A 16,875-nucleotide genomic window follows, 5' to 3' on the forward strand; every position below is an offset into this window, starting at 1 on the left:
GTTACAATGAAGTAACCCCCAAGCTTACGTTATCTAGCTAACAACATGGATTTGGAGCAATACACTATTGAGAACTAGCTGGTCAGCTAATTGCTAACGGTGTTGAGCATCAATTTAGCATGCTATTTATTTGTATCAACAAGTCAATAACACATACAAACTCGGGATTTGGTGCAACTTACAAAAAAGAACACGAATGAACTGTCATCCAGAGTGACATTGTCCAATAAATTTTAACGAAAAAAAAATCTAAACTGATTTACCTTTGGCATGACTTCTAAGTGCCGATTCCCCCATTGTGTAGCCTGCTACAGCTGGAGGTACTTTTTGCAGCCGTACAGTAGCCTATGCCTGCCGGTTATTAGGGCCTCGTCATAACCAAATGGAAACGGATATCTGGTATGGTAATCGGGAGCAAACAATAGGTCCATGAGCAGCGACTCGTGGTTCTGGATAATTCTTGGAGCGATCGCCAGGTGTGGCGCGTGCGCCAGGAAAGAAAACACGGGGAGCAACTGCACTCGTGCATACAAGACGTTGGCGAAGAAAACATTGCGACAGATTTTTTTTTTATTTGCATAATAAAAAAATTAGTTGAATTACGACACTAGTCAATAAAGAGAAAATCCAGCATTTTCCAGCATAGTGTTCAGATTTCAAGCACATTTCAAACCTTGAAAACACTCGATTGAAAATCAAGCATTTTCCAGACTTTCAAGCATCTGTACGAACCCTGATATATATATATATATATATATATTTTGTGTTTTTTTTAATGCAGTGTGTTTACTCTGCATTCAATGAAATATTCAAACTTCCAATATTATGATTCTCCATGATTATTTCTGCAGAGTGCAGCCAGCAGTAAATTAATATGTGTATCAAACTTGCACAAAAATGTGGAGTCAAGGGTCTCTAAACTAAAACTCAAACACTTTTTTTGATTGTATGAGGATTTCTTTATTATGGAATGAAATATGCTGCACAACAGCATATTTTTTATGATTTGGTTGTTTTATATGGTTTATCATATTCTGTATCAAGACTCAATGACCAAATGCTGTTAAAAGTCCCAGAGCTCAGTACAAAGGCAGATGGTGATAGTTATAGTTTCAACATTATGAAACTGGGTCAGTGCCGCTCAGAATAAGTCAGTGCCACATTTTATGAAGACTCTTAAACCCCACCTGTGCCGACTGGCATTTATTTATACCTTATTTTAACTTCAGTGGCTTATGTTGTGTATTTGTTTAAAGTATTTATGTGTCTTTCATTGCCGCTGGAGAGATGAATTGGTTAGAAGTCAAAGTCCAATTCGATAGCACTATATTGTTAAGTGATGGTCTGCCGTGATGTACTTTTTGCTGAAGTAACATTTTAAATGGGGTGCTGTTGTCTTGTGTAGCCTGTCTCCTTCTTGCGACCCATCCCTAAGAATGAAAACATGTCTCAGTGACCTTTTTAAAATGCACGTCCACTTTGCAAACAAAGGTCTTCATATCGCTCCACCAACAGAGCGTCTGTGAACTTGCTCCAAACAAACAAGCTTCATTGGCTTTTAACAACTGCACTTCTTTCCAGTGGGAGCTGGTTAGGTTCCATTTAGAGCCCAGTAAGTATATTACCGTCATGACTGTGGCCTATAACCTCTTTGTCTATAATCTGGTTACACAGGACCACCCTAAATGACCTGCAGTCTCTCCGGCATCGCTGATCACCACACAGCCATGCATGGACACAATCATACAAGGTTATTCTAAGGGAAGATGTGTTGCTGTCTTCCAAATCACAGTCACAGACACTTTTCTGATTTTTAAAGCCTCTGGAAAAATCAATATACAATATCAAAGTTGGGTGTCTTAATAAGCTTTTATAAAACATCTGACTGAAAATACATTTTTATAAATATTGTAAAGCTTAGTTGAAACAATGAGCTTTTTTACTGTCTAAACTCTAGACTGTTGGACAGGTTTGTGGGGATGTGACTGTATCAAAAGGTCTCCATGGCAACAGTCATTGTTTTTTCATAGAACGTTCTGGCAAAGAACTGCCAGATTTGTTCAAAATACTTACTGTGTCACAAGAACCAGAGGACATCCCGCCTCATCTTAACCGCATTTCTGTCAAGTTTATATCGAATGACTTTAATGACAATATCTTTCTGGATTGATAAGTATGCCCATAACTCGTTTCAGATGCTTTACTATCTTGAAAAAATCTCCCCCAATTACATAGTTAGAAGGATTTTGTGGGTTTTGGTTTACAGGGGCTTTAAAAGACATTCCTGCGTCAGCGTTATTGAGGCCTGTGTCCTAGAAAACACAGTAGAAAGACAGAGTTTCATTATATTTGATGACAAAGTCTTGAGTGTAGGTAGGCAGGGCGCGCTTCATTTATTACATAACTCGCCTTGGAAAACCACATTCTGGTACGGCCGTGAATTATTGACACCACACTAATTTCAACAAATCAAAATGAATTATTCAGATCTCCACACACAGGGACTCTCCAACAGGGAATGCAGAGTAACAGTGTGATTAACATTCTTAGAGGCCTTTTATAAAGGTGACCTTCAGTGTACAGTGTGGATGGATGTGTGTGTGTGTGTGTGTGTGTGTGTGTGTGTGTGTGTGTGTGTGTGTCCTCCTGTCTTGACAATGATAAAAGCCAGTGTCGGTCCTTTGCATCCCAGAAATAGAGTGTCTCTCTCAGATGGATGGCAGGTGCTGTCACAACAGTGGATTAGAGGTGACATGATGCTATGGTATAGCTTAGGTTCTACAACAGCTTGAACGTTACTGTAAGTCCATTTTTAATTGTTATAATAGGAGATTTATTTTTTGTAACATTCTGATCACTTTTGGTATTTTTAAGGACTTTTATATCATCTAATTTTAAAAATAAATGGTAATGATGCTTGTTGCTGCTCATGCAAGTCTCGGATAACAAATATTAGTGCCACACATTAAAAGGTATCTAACAGTAAAACCCTGGTTGTCAAGATCGTTGTCTTTCTTTTTATAATTTAATTTACGGTTGTTTGTTCATTTTATGTCCTTGTTTTATGTATGTTTTATATTTATTATCCTCTCTGTGTTGTTTTACTACACCCTTCACCCTGCTGTTTGACACAACTCAACTTCTGTTTTGTAGCGCACCATAAACTATGTTGGCTTGCTCAGTTTTAAAAAGGAGACAAAAAAATAAAATAAAGAATAAAATAAAAAGCCTTTCACATGTGGAATATCACATTTCCTTCACATGTATAAAGTCCAATGTCCAATTAAAACAACAAATATGCTGTTTTGAATGTGAAAAAACACAAGTGCCTATATACTGTAAATGTAGATAAACCTTGCTACATACTCACATATGAGATCTTGTAAAATAGAACGTCACCATTTCCCACATTATGTGAATTTGTCACGTGAAAAAAAAAAGCATTTTTCACATGTAACATGGCGTTACAAAAATGCTTTTAGTATAGTTTTTGTTATAATAATGTTGACTATTACGTTTATTAAATACTGCTTGCAACCCTTTTGCTTCCCTGTTATAGGGTGATAAAAGCCACATTTTGCCTCCACCGCAGCTTTTCTAAACACCCTCTCTGGGCAAGCGTAACTGGCAAACCATGAAAACATAAAAAGCACCAAATGTAAAAGAGTGGAGAACGCCAAAAAAGATGTCTATCGTTTGTATGACAATATTGTATCATGATCGTTGGTTCACTCAATTACAAGGATCATTAGTTGAGGGCTCAATGGCGGGTGAAGGAGGTTTATGAGGTCTGGCATAAGTCCTTCTCTCTGGGGTTCACAGCCTGCCATTTGCAGTGCACTGTCATCGTTCAATTTGGTGTGTTTGTGTGCGTGTGTGTGTGTGTGAGAGTGTGTGTTAACGTATCTGTGTGAGTTTGAGTTTGTGTGTGTGTGTGTGTCAATATGTGTGTGTGTGTGTGTGTGTGTGTGTGTGTGTATGTGTGTGTGTGTGTGTGTATGAATGTGTGTGTGTGTGTGTTTGAGGATTGGGTCCTCCTGAAATGACTACACTGAGAGAAATGTATGAAGGAACCGAGGAATCAAAAAGAAAGGCAGGATTTGAAGCACTACTACATCATCTTTAACCCATAGCTGCCCTCACCATGGGAGTGCTTGAATGGGTGTGTGTGTGTGTCTGTGTGTGTGTGAGAGAGAGAGGGTGTTGGAAGTGCGAGAGAGAGAGAGAGATAGTGTGTGTGTGTGTGTGTGTGTGTGTGTGTGTTTGCCCGCGGCCACATCCAATTTCCGGATGTAGCCTTAATCCCTCATTCCCACTTTGCCTTAAGGGGAGACTCAGCAGGCAAAAACATTGTTCTTTCAAGCACTGGTACATTTTTAGCTATTTTGCTTCCATAACATGTCTTCTTTTTTTTACTAGTAGAAAGACAAGGTGCAAAATGTACTTTTAGATCTAAACCTTTTCACGGCTGTACCATCATCTTTAACGACCATTATCTCAACATCACCTTTTTTCAATACTCTGAACCAAGAATCTCAACTTCTTCTCTTACATCAACTCACATTTCCTTAATCATTTTGCACCTAGACCAAATATGCATATTTATTAAAACATTTCTTTAAAAAAATCATAGTACAAAAAATTATTGTTTTAATATAAGTTATCAACTGGCGAGGTTTCACAATGATATTTACAAGTTAAAAATTGAAACCTAATCACCTGCAGTGTCTCGCCTTAAACGAACAATTACTGTATTTCATTAAGCAGTGGCATCACTTCTGTTGTAACTTATTCTGCGATGGGGTTTTTCTCCATTCATCAAACATTAACATGAAGAGAGTCAATCTAAAACCGCTCAGGACTATTTTTCCTGATACTGCAGTATTCATTAGGAGCCTCTTAGCTTGTGGTTGCTGCGGTAACTACAGCCTTTAGGAACGCTGATTATGAATGATTTGTAGGAACAAGCTCTGAAGCCCTGATGTCACCGGAGGAGGGAAAACATGGTCATTAGTTCTGGATGAGCTGACAGAGAGAAAGTAGCTCTCTCCTGCCCTCTGGTGGTTCAAAAAAGGGACTATGAAGCTCAATGAAGTGTACAAATTCACAGAGGGTACAATGCAGTTATTTACAAGGTTTTACTGCACACTATAAACTGCTACAACATTTGAGTTAATGCTGCAAGTGATATTTCTACTCACAATGTGAGGGAAACTAATCCTCACTTTTCAAAGTACTATTTTTGTCCGCCTCCCTTTTACACTTTGTTTGATTTACTCCAGTGTGTGTTCACATATTCATGGGATGCGTTTTCTTAAATATTTAGATATAATCATTTAGTAAATGCACTGCAATATATGTGGAAACAAAAAGTTATAGTGGTAGGACACTCATTTTATTTAAACCTTTTGTAATAATTTGTCATTTTCTCTTCACGGACCACGTTTATATTTTCAGTTCAGAGATAAGATCCATCCAACAGGAAAAACACTTTTGAGTTGGGGTAAAAATATTTTTTGTAAAATTAGAAAATACTTGTTTTGAACTGGAGACGTAAAAAGTCGGACTTTGGTGTATTTTTGTTAGCTTGTCAAGGCACCATTTAATCTTAGAACATGCAAAAGAGCAGGGTCAGTCCATCAAGGTCGGAAAAAACATTTTATTTTGATTGTACAGGCAACGTGTCAGTAAAAGATTTGAGAAGCAGTCAATGTACTGGCTAACACTGAAATGAATGAACAGTTTGTGTGAAATTGAAAAGGTTTCACAATGTGGACAGCAGCGATCGTTCTCACAGTGTTACAGAGGTTCCCTGGTGTTCTAAAGATATTGGACCACGAATCAGAGATCAAGTCAAGTATTTGCATATTTAGTGTTAGTGGTCATTATTACAATCAGCAGATCCTTAGTCAAATAAAAATTAACTAATATTCAGAATATAAAAAAAATACACAAAAGGCATTAAGTGGTTCATTATGAGTGGTTTTAAGTCAGTGCTGTGACACAGGAACAAACATGACTCGTGTACATTTGATGGAAATCTCAGTAAGTGAAAGCAAATACCTAATGCTGTGGATTACAAAAAATAGAGAAAAAAAAAGAAATAATATATGTTTCACATTATAATCAATCCCAGAATAATCTGGGGTTATTTAACAGGGACAGTGTATCCCAACTCAGTGCTTCTGTCTAAGAATCAGGTTAGTGTTATGTAGTGTAGTCCAGTGTCAGACCAACTTAACCAAGACCAAGTCATGAACAAGACCAATTTTAGAATATTGCTATCGTCCATATGTTTTTTGCATCTTTGTTTTTAGGCACTATATTTAAAAAGATATTGTCCTGAACTGACTGAAGGTTATAAAAAAAATACAAAAGTATTACAGTCTAACGGTCAAGTGATTTTAAAATGGTTCTATTCTATTTCAGTGAGTTTGACATTTAAGATATAAAAGCAGCCTTGAGGTTAAATATAAAAAAATCAACTTTAGACCTGAAGATGAAGGTGCCCTTCAGCAACACTTTAACACAATTGATAAAGGGGGAGTTACACAGTGCCGTGATTAGAGCATTTCATTTTCTTTCTCCTCCATCTTTATATAAGAAGGCAGAACTCTGACACAAAAGACAGACACTTTGGTGCTGTCATATCAAAGCTATAGTGCATAACTTTTTTTGTATGAATGAATGTCAGATGCATTCAAGCCATCGCCCAATGAGTTGAAATAAAGGTGATTTCAGCTCCACAAAACTCTCTGTATTTTTCAGTATGGCAGCGTTTTCAAACTGGTATCGCTACCGACACTGGTGCAGATGCTCAGAAAAATCCCAAGAAGTGCCCAAGAAATGTTTCAGTTGTTGATTCTACCGCTTAAAAAAACCTGGATGTACAGCAGAAGGCATAATATCCATGCATGATCATCCAAGGCTTACCTCATGTATTTGCGCCAACAGTGTTGTTGTTATTACTCAGAATTCCTCATGGGGGCGACAAAAGTTACGCACTATAGCTTTGTGCTCGCTTCAATTTAGCCAAAGTTACCCGCATGTCTGACTTTGATTTCCTGCTTCAGTCACTGTGTCTTTACACTTCACTTTTTATTTGTCTGACCTTTCTCCAAGACTTACAACCTTCATCTTCCATCCCCACTCCTCTGACCTTTTAGTTTTCCGCCATCTTTTATTAACTTGCATCAATGGTGACACCATGTTGATAGCCCAGTCTGGTCTCCGTGACGACTCAGAGCTCCACGGTTCGCATGTGGCCACGGGGGGAGACTGCAGCCTTCACGCTCGGGGGCAAACACTCGGACTGTTCCACGGTGCTGCCACAGCATGACCAGTGGGGCTTCCCTGGGTGGCCCTTATGACCGTGACCACAGCCTTTAAACCCTCCTGGAGTGAAGACAGACAGGTAAGACAGACAGACAGGCACACATGAGATTGGGTTAGGGTTTGGTAAGGATGATTTAAATGATTTAAAACTTCCGCAAAATCATTTAAGGCGAGACTCTGCAGGTGGATAGGGTAAAATGTTTAACTTATAGATATCATCGGGAAACTAAACCTGTTGATTAGAATTTATTTTTTTGTATTACAAATTTTGAGAAACGTTTGACTTAAAATGAAAATTAGACAATGTCTAACTTATTGTTCAGAAAATGTGCATCTTTTTAAAAACTTAAAATCTAGATGTTAGATTAAGCCAGAATTGAACTTTTTATAATTTTTACAACATTTAATAGTTCAAGGTTTTTACAAAAAAAATTACAACATTTTTGGATACAGCCTTTTTTTTTTTAATCTTATGAATGAATAAACATGTAGAGGACTCAACAATTGATTTCCAGGCAGGTTTTTAGAGACCAAACATTGTGGAGATCTCCTCTGTGTACCTGGCATGGTCCCTGTGCATCCACACCGAGCCTCTTTGGCTCCTGAGCTGGAGCAGAAGGAACAGCAGTGGAACGTCCCACCGTGACGCCTCAACTTCCTCTTTACAGTCAGAAGAAAGGGAGAACCCTGCAGGACAATACAAGAGAGAGAGAGAGAGAGAGAGAGAGAGAGAGAGAGAGAGAGAGAGAGAGAGAGAGAGAGAGAGAGAGAGAGAGAGAGAGAGAGAGAGAGAGAGAGAGAGAGAGAGAGAGAGAGAGAGAGAGAGAGAGAGAGAGAGAGAGAGAGAGAGAGAGAGAGAGAGAGAGAGAGAGAGAGAGAGAGAGAGAGAGAGAGAGAGCCAGTTAGTCACTCAGTCAGTCAGTCAGTCAGTCAGTCAGTCAAGGTCGACACAAGATTTATTAGATGACTTTAGGTCTAGTCTCTTTTTCCTGTGTTTTTTTTTTATATAAATATACATTTCATGGGTTTTTTACTTTCTATATTTCTGTTTGACATACATTTTCCAGTCTGAAGCACTTTGTAACTGTATGTTTTCAAAAGTGCCATATAAATAAAGCCTCAAACTACTAGCTAAATAACAAGCCAATGTAAAAATAAAGACAGAAATGTTCTCGGCTGCAAAACATGATTAAAAACTTTTTTCGTTGGGAGTTGGATGTGTACCTTGATATGCTGAGCTTTGACACAGACCCACACTGAGTAGGTCCCCAGCTCTTCAGGCGTGTATGAAACGCTGTATGATCCATCGCTGTTGTCAACCACCGTCGTCTCCACTGGGCTGAAGGAAAAGAAAAACAGATCCAGATAAAGGAACCGGAAGAGGTGGTAATATTCTGAGAAAAAAACTTTGCATTTCTGAGATTAAAGTTGTACATTTACAATTGAAATTTTTTGGAATTTCTCTGAATATAAATCTAAAATGTATGAGGAAAAAACACAAATATTTGTTGGGATGTAAAGTCATACAAGTATGAGAAAAAATCAAAAAAGTCACATCCTGTAATACTGAGTAATAAAAAAAATCTGATTTCTTCTGGACATTACACTTAATAAAATAAACACATTTTTTTCTAGTTGAAGAATGTTCATGAAAGTGAACCAGACTAAGCAAAGCAGGACTATAGGTTATTGTGTGATCTCAGAGAGGTTCTATAAAGGGCTTGATACGTGACAAAAATAGCGCAGTGCACAGGTGTCATGTGCTGAGTTGACCTGTTGTGAGCAGCTGGGTGGCAGCCAGAGTGTGATGCTGTTTGTACCCGTTGTATCTTTCGTCTGACTTGTTGAATACAGTCCATGGTTGAATCAGAAAAGTCCTGCAAAATCTGAAATGTTTCACCAGCGGATCAAACTCACTGACACTCACCGTTTGTTCTTGTCCTTGTGAACGATGCTGACCAGGACGTTCTCTCCCCCTCGTGCCATCTGCTCCCCGGCTAAGTCCCGGCAAACCACCGTGAATTGTCCCTGCTCACCCTCCGTAGCTTTCTGTAGAGCTGGGAATGGAGGGTTACAGGTTAGAACCATATAAACTACGGTACAAAAATGGCAAAGTACAATGTAGAATTATTGATGCACATACGCATTGCATGTGTGCATTAGGGTTAGGTGGTGTCCAATTTTTGATACCTTCAAACCCTCCCCAAATTCTACCAGTGTAAACGTTATTACCATTGAGAAATACATATTGTTTTATTTTTAGTTTCTCCCCTAACACTACATTTTACAAGATAACTTTGAACTTATCACAATGAAGTTACCCACGCCGAATACAAATTTTTACTGAACAGCCCTTGACAACATCACAATGTAACTCAATACACTGATAAGATGGATGAAAGAAGGAGTTGTCCCTCCCTCCAGGTTGTATATGTGATCGCACCAAAAGATGCACTTCATCACCGATATACACCAACACACTGTGTATACACTTAATGGTTTCCCCAAAGGATGCAGTCACACACAATCTGACCCTGCAAACAACCCCTTGCCGAGTGCTAACGTAAGCCAATTTCACCTTCAACATTATGCTGCTGGTTGGAGGCAGTTTTACTGTGACTCCAGGCCCCAGCTGGGGTGCAGTGCTGCTGACCACAGTTTCTCCTGAAAAACTCTCATCATTCTTTAGCGTTTCATTTACTTGTCCCGCTGCGCTCTGGGGACACAATCTCTGCAGATATTTATCAACCGTTGTCATATAAAAGCCAACATCATTTGTGTTCATATCGATGATTAATGTTGCTTTGCATTTTTTCTTGTCAGACTGTATTAGCGGCAGGATAAGTAATGATGCCCTGTACGCTGTGTGTTCACCTGTTGGTATGCAGGAGCTGCAGGGGGAGCTGTTTGGATGTTTGCTAGGCCAATGAAACCACGATTAAAAAGGAAATTCTGTAACTTTCAAAAATACATTTTACGGAATTCTTACAGTTACAAATAAAAAGGAGATTTTTTTAAAGAATAAAACACACCCAGGCTTATCCAAATTACACTTGTTTGTTTTGCTGTGTCGTCTTTATTTGGTCTGGTGTGACCAGAACCTTTCAGCTGCTAATTGTAGCTAATGTTTGCGTATTTAAGGCAAATAATCCCGCATCACGTGTCAGTGAACTCTTGACATTATGACACTTCTCTTCTCTTTACGCTAAGCAAAGTGTAACATGAAGCCACAACATTTGAAGCTAAAATTAAACTTTGATCGAAAAAAAAATATATTTTTGAAAAAAACTTACTGGTTTGGAACATTCATCAAGCAGCCCCATGCTTGTAAAAATTTGATCATTTGCTGCTTTGATGTTTTCATATGATTGAAAGTTGAAAGAAATTCAAGAAAGATTTGGAGTGGTTGCCCAACAAAACAAACAATTTGAAGACAGCACATTTGAGTATTATTTTTTTATTTTACCGTCTAAAACAATAAATAAATTAATGAACAGTTGGTTATCTAAAGATTTAAGTTATTGACGTTATAAAATCAACATTTTAACTCTTGGTAGGGGACCATTATTTTGTTAGTACTGAATGTTTTTATTAATTTAATTGACTTAAAGGCCGTGGACACTTAGAGAACACTTACCAGGCCATTGCTTAAATAAGACATTGTTTCTTAGCAATTTTTGCCTGTTTAAATAAAGGTTGATGATGATGATGATGATGATGATGATGATGAGAGAACACATACACACCTACGCACATGATTGTTACCATTATTATGTCTGAATAAAGCTCTTGTCAGGGCTGTGTACATAATGTATTAAGGATGTGTAATGCGTGAGTCTGACTGACATTTCCCAGACTCTCCTGTTAGCTTAAACCTGGCCAAATGAAACAGTTATTATTTTAATTGGCACATGGCGTCTGTCTGCTGACCTCATGTCATTCCTAGAAGGCTGTGACTTAGGATACATAACATAGGAGGATTCAGTCTTTTAATTCTGGCTTCTTTAATAGAAATATGTGTTTAAGTGCAATAATTAGCACCACTGTCATTGCTAAAACTCTCCTTCTGCTACAAGCACAATAGCTATAATTTTGCCGACTGCTTCTATACTCACTACTGTCACTGCCGCTTCTTATGTGTGTGCATTATATGTGAATTTATGTGTGTGTGCTTGCCAAGGCGAGGAACGCAGCAGCTGCCACGGTTACACACACAGCTGTTCTGGCCCATATTTCACCTGTGCTGCGTGGCCGGCCTCATGGTGCAAATCCACTACTGTTGAGACCCTCTTATCACACAGACAGGGGATCATCTTCATAGCTGAATGGAAGCGTCACATTAGGGCTGTGATGTGCAATTCATGGATTTTTTAATCGTAATAACAATTCTGAAAATAAGATGATGGACTTTTACATGACAATGATTTTAAGTCACATCAAGCCTTTGAGCCAGGTCTTTTATTTAAATTTTACAGTTAAACTATATTTAAAATCAAGGAAATCCACTGTTAAAAAAAACAGCTTTTCCAATACATTTCAAGAAAAGTTACTAAATGCATGATGTTTCCAAATAAATGTTATTATTGGTAAATTACCGTGATCTCGATATTAATAAATAATCACAATCATGATTTTTACCATAATCAAGCAGCCCTAGGTCACACTTTGTAAAGCTGATGGGGTCGGAAATGACGAACAACTCAAAAATTAGGAAAAGGCTGAGGTTTAGCTGATGTATTGATACCGTGGATTTCTAAAGCAGAATGCAGAAGAGGAGAAGCCTTAACCACACATATGAAGAAGTTAATATGGAAAGGAAAAGTTCACGGCTAGGCAAAGGGTTTCATCTGGCCGAACAAGAGGCCAAACAAAATGCACTGTGTCTAATGCAGACAAGCACCCAAAGTTAACGCTCTACTGACCTTATACACGCACCAACATTTAAACAAACACTAAGACAATAGACTTTACATTCTTTGACACCCAGAACTCAGTCAACTCAACTCCTTATTTACTGAGGGTTTTCTTGTTCCAACACAGGTATAGGTAAACACTACTTATAGCTTAGCCTTTCACATATAGACAAGCTGCTACAAAGTCTTGTGGAGGGCCAACAGAGGAAGACTTCACCAGTCACATGAACTATCTGCTGCGTTTCCCAGGGCTGGATTTTTAATCATCAACTAATCTTTAAGTTATTTTTTCATATATATAATATGTGTGTGTGTGTGTGTGTGTGTGTGTGTGTGTGTGTGTGTGTGTGTGTGTGTGTGTGTGTGTGTGTGTCTGTGTGTGTGTGTGTGTGTGTTTCTTCCATTATGAAACCCTGGAGGGTGAACTTAATGTCCTTTGTCTTTAAAGCAGGAATTCCATTCACTGGAACATGTCCTGTGGCCACTTGAAAAGCTTTCCCTTCCCTCTTTTACAGTGTGTGTGTGTGTGTGTGTGTGTGTGTGTGTGTGTGTGTGTCAGGTTTGTTTATGTTTAAATATCCCCTCAGTCACCTCAACATTCCTCCGGTCCCACAGGAATGACTGTCTTTGAACTAAAGCATCCAGGAAGGTAACACTCTTCTTTAACTACCAACCCAACTACTGCAGGAGAACTCAGTCCGCACCGTCCTCCCACTCCCCAGTTGAAATGTAAAACAGAAAGGGTTGAGTTCACTGTTTAAAACTATTGTAATATTTTAATTGTTCATTTTATAACCTTTCCCTTTTGCAAATAAATAATAATTGTTAAAAAAAAGAGAAAAAAAAGTACGCTGACAAATGTTACTCAAATAGGAATAAATACAGTAGTAGTAGTAAATATAAGGATTTGTTGAGCCTTTTTCACGAACAAATGAATATTTATTTTGTGAAAAATTACAGTGCGCCAGTATGGTGCCTAAGGGATCAACTTAAAACAAACTACAGTTATAGCGGGTGTGGCTCACTGATTGATCCTTTTTGTTATATTGTGTGTGGACAGTGGATTCAATGCTAAGTGCACCACAAACAATCTGATCCTGATGATACTTCTGTGTATTTACCTGATGGATATAAAGCTTTGTAAGTAGGTGCTTAGTGGAAATATTTTAAACACATCATTAACATTTTATTCAAACACTTCTTTCCTAGGTGTTGTCTAGAAACGTGCACTATTAGACAAAGAGAAACAAGTGGATGGAAAGATGGAAGAGAGCCACACGTTGCTGAATGTACTGTTAAAGCTATAGCGCGTAACTTTTTCATATAAATAAATGTCGGTTACATTCAAGTCATCGCAAAGTTGACAAGGCCTATAAAGCTCAACAAAACTCTGTCTGTATTTCTCAGTAGGGAAGCGTTTACAAACTGGTGTCGCCTCCCCTGACACTGGCGCAGTAGCTCAAAGAAATCCCATGAAGCGGATTCAGTTCAGTTGTGGATTCTACTGCTTAGAAAAAACCTGGACGCACATCAGAAGGTATAAAGTCCGTGCCCGATCACCGAAGGCTTACCTCATGTAGATGCGCCGACAGTGTTGTTACGCACAGAAAGTTACGCACAATAGCTTTAACAAACTGTATTAATATTTCCATTAGGAGTAGTAACTAACCTTCCCCTTCGATGGTGCACTTGCTGAGGTCCACCGTCCTAGAGTTGATCACGCCGACCAGCGGGTAGCCGTCCACCTCTCCTGCAGGCTCCCTGGGCAGGAAGCTGATGCTGATGCTGCCGTCGTCGGGGGCGAAGGTTGCCGGGTGAGGGTCGTAGCTGCTTTCTGATAGGCTAGTCAGTCTGCTCAAGGTCACACCCTTGGCGCTCAGGATCTCAGCGTCAGAGCCACAGTTCAGCAGCCGCTCCGCAAACTCCACACCGCCGCCAACGTCCAACAGAGCCTGCTGCAACTGAGCCCTATGCAGGTGGAGCTGGTTCCTGCTTGGACAAAGATACTGTGGATAAATAGTAGAATCTCCTGTGAACTCATTGTAAGTTTTGTTATGCACGGTAAACCACGGAGGCTGGTTTTGTAAACTGTTTATCAAAGTGACGTGAGCAGTTTCTTCTTCTGTGGAAATATATTATAGACTGTACCTGCGTTGAACACGGAGCTCCTCCAGCCGGTGCAGCAGAGACAGGCAGTGGGCTTCCACCGTGCTGGCGTAGCCTCGTGCAAACGCCCTCACCTCATTGGCTGCTGCATCCACCCGCGCCTGCAAAGCATCCTGGGATAATTCCACCTGGAGATACAGAACTTAAGTAAAGAGCCACTTGTATGACAAATCAATCATGTAACGCCAGGACTTCAGAAAGATTTTGTCTTTTCAAAAAAGTAACAGGGAGGTGGTTTGAATTATAGTTTGTAATGAGTAATATAGGCTAAACAACAGGGAGGCCAATGCTTAACCCACACGTGTTAAAACATGGATAAAAAGGTTCCTACAGAAAAGGTAGATTTAAGATATTTTTTCAATGTCACGCAAAGTTGTTTAAAAAAACCTGACTTCTTTGGTCGAGCTAAAACATTTTAACATCAGCTACGCCTTTTTTTTTGGATTAATGAATTCAATGCCTTTGAAGACTTTTTTAAAGATCTGTAGATTGAGAAAGAGATATACAGGTAGTAGTGGGTGGTTTCTTAAAGCCGTTATGAAGACCTCAGACTCTTTTTTTTTCACACCTTCTGCAGCGAGTCCTGCAGACGGTCCAGCCGAGGCCTCAGGCGCACGGCGACCAGCTCTCGGATACTGTCTCCGTGGCGATGGATGACGTCACGCGTTGGGCAGCAGCGATGGTCGCGGTGCAGCGTGGCGGCGCACTCCACACACACGGGCAGGTCGCAGGGCTGACAGAACAGACGCAGCTCCTGGTCCGCGTGGAGGAAACACAGCACCGGACGGGACAGACGGCCACCACCAGACCTCAACTCCTTCAGACACCGGACCGAGTGAGACGCTGTTCGCTTCTGTCGCCTGTGGCAGAGACCAGGGGAGGACATGTAGACACTGCTGATGATACATGACTTCATCCAATGAATCACCATCACTGTTACATCCTCTACTAATATGTTGTTTTTCTCAGCTTTGATGACCTCTTATTTTATTCTGATACATAAATAATGTTTAAAATGATTCATAATCTTGCCCCCCTCCTCTGATAGGATGCCTGACATTCCTTTGCAGTGGCAATGCTGGTAGGACTAGACTAGAGCATCCTTTAGGAGAGTGACTTGACACCGCAGTTCAGAAAGACAGATTTCGGTCAATCAGTTTTTTCAATTGCAGTAGTTAGAAAGTGGAAGTCAATCCCTAATTATTGAAGTTACTCAGGAATTTTTGCTATATTTTTAACATTTACCTCAAGCTTTTCTTTGTCATCATGGTGGGAGAGTGAGTGTGATAGTAAACAACAGTGTCACTGGACTGTAGAGGGATAGGCCAGATTATCAGTCTGGTTGAACCATTGTAGAGAATTTTGTTCTCTATGACTACAAAACATGACTATTTATTTGCTAATACAAAATAGCATATATTTGTAAAAAGAACTTCGGCAAACAAAAAGTATGAAACACCATAAGAACAGATCAGTCTCTTGGCAAACCCAATTAAGCTTTAGTGGAAACTTTTGAACGGTGGGGTTGTAATGAAAGCACAACATATAGGCCTAAAAAGAGCAGAGCACTTATCCTACCTGTACCTAAGCTCTACCTTTGCACATGGCATATGAACGAATAGAACAGAATAGAATGGAGCAGTCCCTGTACCTACCTGTGCGCCTGGCAGCAGAACTCGCACAGGTTGACGCAGCAGACTTCGCAGCGGCTCTCGGCGCCTCCCTCCCCGCACAGGTCGCACCCTAGCGGGCCGTCCGTCACTAGCGTCTCCAGGAACACCTCGTCCAGGGCCAGGTGGTCGGTGCTCAGCCCGGCCGGTCCCGAAGGAGGGAGGTCCACCTCGGAGTCACAGGCGGGGCACAGCACCGTCACGGTAACAACAGCAGCGGCGGCGGCTCGGTCCTCCTCCTTCGCCGGGGTAGGACACACCGAAAACGGCTCCAGTTGGCCGATACAGTCGGAGCAAAACGTGTGCAGACAAGGGAGGATTTTCGGGCTACGATACAAGCGTTTACACATGTTACAAACCGCTCTAGGGTTCACCAAAGTTCCATTTTCGTTCGTTGTTGTTTTTGTTGTTGTAGGGTTTAACGTTGTATCCTTCGCGTTGTCTTTCTCATTGGACTGAGACATAGTCCGTGTTCGGTGCTAAAAACAAACTAGTGAGTGAAAAGGGGTCCCGAATCCCACCGTTAGAGCTCCAGAAAGCTGTCAGGACTTAAATAATACTACATTTAGACTTTTATCCTGCATACTAAACGGCTATTGTGGAAAAAAAGCCACCACTCTTTTAAACTGTGAGTAGTTTTAAAGTTAGCCTCACTCATAAAAGTCCCACTTTTTCTTCGGGAGAAGTAGGCTGCGTTCGTTCACTGCTCCATGGGACATATGACACCCCCACTCACTACGGGGACCAATAGGAGACCTCTCACGGGGATATCATGGGTGGTCCCAAGCAAT

The 16,875-nt window shown here is 40.1% G+C and overlaps 1 protein-coding gene across 1 annotated transcript; it reads right to left on the reverse strand.

The window, feature by feature from the left end:
- Positions 1-6,736: 6,736 nt before the first annotated feature.
- On the reverse strand, positions 6,737-16,553 carry trim45 (tripartite motif containing 45). The gene is made up of 8 exons (XM_080038111.1): positions 16,070-16,553; positions 14,983-15,274; positions 14,397-14,542; positions 13,918-14,237; positions 9,263-9,392; positions 8,560-8,674; positions 7,896-8,022; positions 6,737-7,395 (listed from the first exon to the last, which is right to left on the reverse strand). Exons 1-8 carry the CDS (start codon positions 16,546-16,548, stop codon positions 7,241-7,243), a joined length of 1,764 nt encoding a protein of 587 aa, XP_079894237.1. The 5' UTR covers positions 16,549-16,553; the 3' UTR covers positions 6,737-7,240.
- Positions 16,554-16,875: the final 322 nt, after the last annotated feature.

The sequence above is a fragment of the Ammodytes marinus genome (assembly GCF_949987685.1).
Source record: "Ammodytes marinus genome assembly, chromosome: 12".
Taxonomy (NCBI): Eukaryota; Metazoa; Chordata; class Actinopteri; order Uranoscopiformes; family Ammodytidae; genus Ammodytes; species Ammodytes marinus.

Coding starts and splice junctions, on each gene's coding strand:
- trim45 (XM_080038111.1), bottom strand. CDS start 16,548: ATGTCTCAGTCCAATGAGAAAGACAACGCGAAGGATACAACGTTAAAC. Junction 15,275..16,069: donor TTCTGCTGCCAGGCGCACAG/GTAGGTACAGGG, acceptor TCTCTGCCACAG/GCGACAGAAGCGAACAGCGT. Junction 8,023..8,559: donor TCAAAGCTCAGCATATCAAG/GTACACATCCAA, acceptor ATTGTCCTGCAG/GGTTCTCCCTTTCTTCTGAC.